Source organism: Carlito syrichta, unplaced genomic scaffold (genome assembly GCF_000164805.1).
Source record: "Carlito syrichta isolate Samal-C Ts95f unplaced genomic scaffold, Tarsius_syrichta-2.0.1 Scaffold309703, whole genome shotgun sequence".
Lineage (NCBI taxonomy): Eukaryota > Metazoa > Chordata > Mammalia > Primates > Tarsiidae > Carlito > Carlito syrichta.
In genome coordinates, this window is record NW_007253799.1 from 154,629 (window position 1) to 160,628 (window position 6,000).

The window sequence follows — 6,000 nt, forward strand, 5'->3', positions numbered from 1 at the left end:
GGTCAAGGCTGTGGTGAGCCATGATTGTGCCACTAACTACACTGCAGCCTGGGTGGCAGAGTGAGACACTGCAGGTAGGGAAGAAATAGAGGGAGAGAAGGAGGGAGGGAGGGAGGGAGGAAAGGGGGAGGGGGAAAAAGGGAGAAAGGGGGAGGGGGGAGAGAAGGAGAAGAAAAGGGGAGAGATAGAAAAATAAATGACTGAGAATATGTTTGGCATTCAATAGATAACAGTAAGGCATTCAATAGATAACAGTAAGGAATGTAACAGCCTAGCTACAGCGACTGTCACAAACTACTAATTTAATTTTAGATACTTATATAAGAGATAGCAGTTTGAATGAAAAAAGGACCACAGACATTTGTTACAATACAAAGTGAAGCTGAGTAAATTAATATGTAAACCTAAAACCCAAAAAACTCTGTGGCTCTCAAGAGTTTAAAGAAAAAAATAAGTAAGAATAGCACGCAACATACATCTTTCTCAAACTAGGAAATATGTTATTTCAAAAGTCGTAAGAAGGCAAAATTTTAAATGATCTTACTAGAGGGCAAGTTGAAAATAATATGATAGACTGATCAGGAAGATATAGTTACTTAGAAATTTTAAGCTTATACTCGGCTGTACATATGTCTACTTTTCAAATTCAAAAATGTCTGCATGAAAGTCAACCAAGTCATTAAAACAATAAAAATTAATGTCTTTTCTTATAATAAAAGCAAGCTATTTTATGCATAACTTAAGTTAGAATTCAATGTATTTCACATAGAAAACTCCATTATTACAGAAATAATCAAAATAATTTTCTTCATTTACAAATTTCAACTGTATACTCTTTCCTATAAATCTCAATATGGATCTATAAAAAACTATAGTTTACCAACAGTTCATAATCTTTTTGGTAGAAAGAAATAAGTCTTATGTAAGGTACATTTACTTTAACCCTACATCAAGGCTAAGCAAATAATCCATATACATAAATGCTAAAAGGCTATACTAAAAGTAAATTCATTTTTCCCCACCGTTAGGCAACAGGAATTTCAACAGTGAATAGATGGAATGTTTATACTGAAAATAATGTAACTAAAAAGTCCAATCAGAAATCAATGATCCTAAAAAACTAAAATAAAATGTTAGACCACTACAAAATTATATTTCTGACATGATAGGAATTCCTTTTTTTCTTATTACAAAATGGTACTGTGCCATAATTCTCAATTTTCCTTGCTTGAAATATTTCCTCCCAGAAAAGTCATTCATAAGACAATCAAACTTTCTACTTTTAAGGAGAAAAAAAGAGAAAGAAAAACATGAAGAAATTTGCCATAGTTTATGAGGAAGCAAGGGGAAGAGATTTGTGATTTTAAAAATAAAACTGAAATGTGTTTGTACCTGGTAAAAATGTCGTTATAACCTTTGACATTTCCTCCACAATTTCCTGACGGACTCTGAGGTCATCATCTGTTATTCCTTGTTCTTTCGCTAATTCAGTAACTGCAACACTTATAGCAGCCAAGTGGGCAGAAGAAGGAGGTGGCATAGACCGAAGCTCACTTTCTTCCTGTTTTTCCTATAAGTGTGATGTTTCACAACAACAACAAAGTATCTATTTTAATGTCCTTATATTTAGAAGGGAAGGACAAAAATAAATTAACTCAACAAATAATCTCATCCCATGCACCAGATATCACCAGATATATGACACCTTCAATATGGAAGTGAAGAAAACAGACCAAGACCTCTGCCTTTGTGAAACAGGATTTGAACACTGAGAGGTACTGTGGGGGGCATGGGGCTGCTATTAATTTTTTTTAGACATTTGTTCTACTGTATTGGCTGTATAAATTCTGAAATGCTACATCAAAGCCAATACCATAATAAGTACAACACTTTGCTGAATAATGTTGCATCAAGGCAGACTGTCTTAGATGTAGCAGAAAGTCTAGAATCATAATCACACCTGACCAGCATATACAGTATCTAGTCAAATGTTCACAAAACTTCCTAGACTCTATCACATTTGATATATTGCCTACTATTTACAATTAATTTCTGTTATTTTATATAGAACTAGGCAAAATGTTCAAAAAATTTATATTCTGCTAAAAGTTTGAAAGTCAATTTCAACCAGAGTTAAAGAAAAACTATGTTATTTATAGGCATGATGACTTTTATAAATTAATGTGTTTTTCTGATTATTATTAAAAGATATGTTAATTATAGGCTGGGCCCAGTGGTTCACGCCTGCAATCTCAGCACTTTGGGAGGCGGAGGCGACAGGATTGCCTGAGCCCAGGGGTTGAAGACCATCCTGGGCCACTTGGCAAGACCTCATCTCTACAATAAATCAAAAAATTAGCCGGGCATGGTAGTGCATGTCTGTAGTTCCAGCTACTTGAAAGGTTGAGGCAGAAGGATCACCTGAGCCCAGCAAGTCGAGGCTGTGGTAGCCATAATCATTCCATTGCATTCCAGCCTGTGCAACAGAGTGAGACTCTGACTCAAAAAAAAAAAAAAAAAAAAGGCCAAATGCAAAAGTTAGATTAAACACAGGAAAATATAAAAAAGAAAATAATCACCATTTTTAACATAACCAAGACCATACGTTTATTTTATTCAGTATTACAATATAGGCATTTTCTGTTAACATTTTTCAGTCAAGAAATAATCTCTTTTATCTTCTGAAACACGAAGCTACCACCAGATACAAAAGCCAAAATTGTTTTCCCTACCCACCCACCCACCCAAATATAGTTAAACAAAAACAGTGGTCCATTCTTATTTTCAGTAATTGCTACCATAGTCAGTCTTAACATAAGTAGAGTTTACCTCAGGTATAGAATTATTAGACCTGAGGAGGCAAGTCAACCTAATTTTTATAAGTTTTATAAGTTTCTGTGACTATTTCTGTAATTCTTCATTATACTCTATGTCTTGGATGAGCATCTAAATTTTTAGGACTTTTTAAAGGATTTATCTAAGGGATTAATAGTAACAGACTTAATTTTAAAAAATAAGAGATTAAGATGCTACAAAGCTATCTTTAAATACAAGAAAGTACCACAAAATGCTCTAAAATACATTGTAGATTTTCATGGAAATAAAGGACATAAGATAATCAAAGAACCACTCCACCAAATTTATTTATAAGCCTATCTTACTTCCTTTAGGATAGTCCATCAAACATTCTCACTGATATCCTCATATCATTTACCACCCTCATATCTTTCTGATATCCTCAGATACACTGTTACAAATATTATCAATCAAGTCCCTGCCCTATGTAACTTACAATCTAGTTAGAGGTAATAGATGATAGATAAATATAAAATATCATGACAAGTAGCTATGAAGAAAAATAAAACTGGGAAAGTGATGGGAAAGGAGTAATAGAAAGTCACTCTGAATAGGTAATTTGATTGGGGGGGGGTCATAGTCTCACTCATTGCCCAGCCTAGAGTGCAGTGGCACAATCACAGCTCAATGTAACCTCAAACCCTGGGCTCTGGAGATCCTTCCACTTCAGTCTCCTGAGTAGCTGGGACTACAGGTACATGCTACCGCACTCGGTTAATTTTTTGATTTTCTGAAAAGATGAGGTATTGTCATGTTGCCTAGGCTGGTCTCGAACTCTTATTAGACTCAAGCAATTCTCCTGCCTCAGCCTCCCAAAGTGCTGGGATTTACAAGTATGAGCCACCACACCCAGCTGAACAGGTAACATTTAAGCAGAGACTCAAATGAAGCAAGGGAGAGACACATTTAAGTTAAGAGCATTCCAGACAGAAAAAACAGCAAATGTAAATACTCTTGAGTCAAGGAAGACTCTAATGTTATTTGAAGGTGGCAGCAGTTGACTAACAAAGAGTTGACTATGGAAGACAATAAGGTTGAAGAGTTAATTAGAAATCAATTATTGTGTAACATTACAGAACTTGGTTAGGGTTTAGAATTTTATTCTAAATTGAGAATCCATTGAAGGGCTAGAAGCAGGTAGTGACATGATATGATATATTTCAAAAGAGCAATCTTTTTAAAGGCTACTAAATGGAGAATAGATTGTGGAGGGCAGAGAGGAGTTAAATTAGAAATAATCTAGGTAAGAGATAATGGTAGCTCAGACTAAAGCAGAAAGTAGCGATATATGACAAATGCTTGAATTTGAAATACATGTATTTTTAAGGTGGAGTCCATAGGATTTGCTAATGGCTTGATGTGAGGTGTAAGAAAAAGAGATTAATCTACTATGACTTCAAGATGGTCATCCTAGGCAGCTAAGTTAATGGTGGTGCCATCTACTGAGAGGAAGTAAATTCCAGAAAGAATTAGTTTAGGCTAGAAAAACTTGCATAAGAGGCAATAGCCTGCTAATTAATCTCCCATTTTCAATCTTCAACTCTTCATCCCATTCTTCATATTGCCACCAGTTAGTCTCCTACTTAAAAACCTTAAATAAATCCTCAACAAAATTCAGCCACATATTAAAAGTGTCTCACAACTGTAATCCTAGTACTTTGGGAGGATGAGTCAGGAAAATCGCTTGAGGCCAAGAGTTCAATACCAGTCTGGGCAACATAGCAAAACTCTGTCTCTACAAAAAAATCAGAAAAATTAGCCAGGCATGGTGGCATGAGCTTGTAGTCCAAACTACTCAGGAGGCTGAGGTGGGAGGATTGCCTGAGCCCAGGAAGTCAAGACTGCAATAAACTAAGATTGTGCCACTGCACTCCAGCCTAGGCAACAAGAGTGAGATACTGACTCATAAACAAATAAATAAATAAATAAACAAATCACCATGCCCAAGTAGATTTATTCCTGGAATGCAAGGATGGTACAACATACAATAATCAATGTAATATACCACTTTAACAGAATGAAGGGGGAAAAAACCATGAACATCTCAACTAATACAGAAAAAGCGTCAGATAAAATTCAGTACCCTTTCATGATAAAAGCATTCAACAAACTAGAAATAAAACTACCTCAACATAATAAAAGTAGTGTATGAAAAATCCAGTGGTAATATTATACTCAATAGCGAAAGATTGAAAGTTTTCCCTTTAACATCAAGAACAAGGTAGAGATGTCACTTTTGGCACTTCTATTCAATATAATACTGGAAGTTCTAGCCAGAGCAATTAGGCAAGAGAAAAAAATAAAAGGCATCCAAATTGGAAAGAAGTGAAATTATGTCAGGTGGCTAAAAATTTTATATGTAGGCAGCCCTAAAGATTGAACACAAAAACTGTTAGAATAAATGAATTCAGCAAAGAAGCAGGATACAAAGTGAACACACAAAAACCAGCTGTAGCTGTATTTCTATACACAATAAACAATCTGGGCTGGCACAGTGACTCACACCTTTAATTCCAGCCCTTTGGGAGGTGGAGGAGAGAAGACAAGCCCAGGGGTTCACAACCAGCCTGGGGAACTTGGCAAGACCTCATCTTTACAATAAATTTTTTAAAAAATAGCCAGGCATGGTGGTGTGCACCTCTAGTTCCAGTTATTTGGAAGACTGAGAGTAGAAGGATTGCCTGAGCCCAGCAGGCTGAGGCTGTGGTAGCCGTGAGCATGCCACTGCACTCCAAACTAGACAAGAGTGAGACTCCAACTCAAAAAAAAAAAATCTGAAGGGCAATTAAGAAAACAATTCCATTTACTATACCATTAAAAAGAATAAAATACTAAGGAACCAAAGAAGCTAATGACTACAATGAAAACTAAAATATACTGCTGAAAGAAATTAAACAAGATACAAACAGGAATATAGTTCATATTCATAGGCTAGAAGATTAAATATTATGAAAATGTCCATACTACATAAAGCGCACTACCTAAAGATTCAATGCAATTCCTATTAAAATACCATTGACATTTTTTACAGAAATAAAAAAATCAATCCTATCTGGGCTCGGTGGCTCAGCCTGTAATCCTGCGCATTTGGGAGGCTGAGGTGAGTGGATTGCCTGAGCCCGCGGGTTCGAGACTCGCCTGGGA

At 35.8% G+C, this 6,000-nt stretch overlaps 1 protein-coding gene across 7 annotated transcripts in view; it reads right to left on the minus strand.

Annotated features, from left to right (window-relative positions):
• ZCCHC11 (zinc finger CCHC-type containing 11) overlaps window positions 1–6,000 on the minus strand; it is a 143,580-nt gene that overhangs the window by 75,297 nt on the left and 62,283 nt on the right. For all 7 annotated transcript variants that reach the window (XM_021717348.1, XM_008067552.1, XM_008067556.1 and 4 more), the window contains exon 5: window positions 1,393–1,570. In XM_021717348.1, coding sequence (XP_021573023.1) covers window positions 1,393–1,570 — 178 coding nt within the window. The remainder of the gene's footprint in view (window positions 1–1,392; window positions 1,571–6,000) is intronic.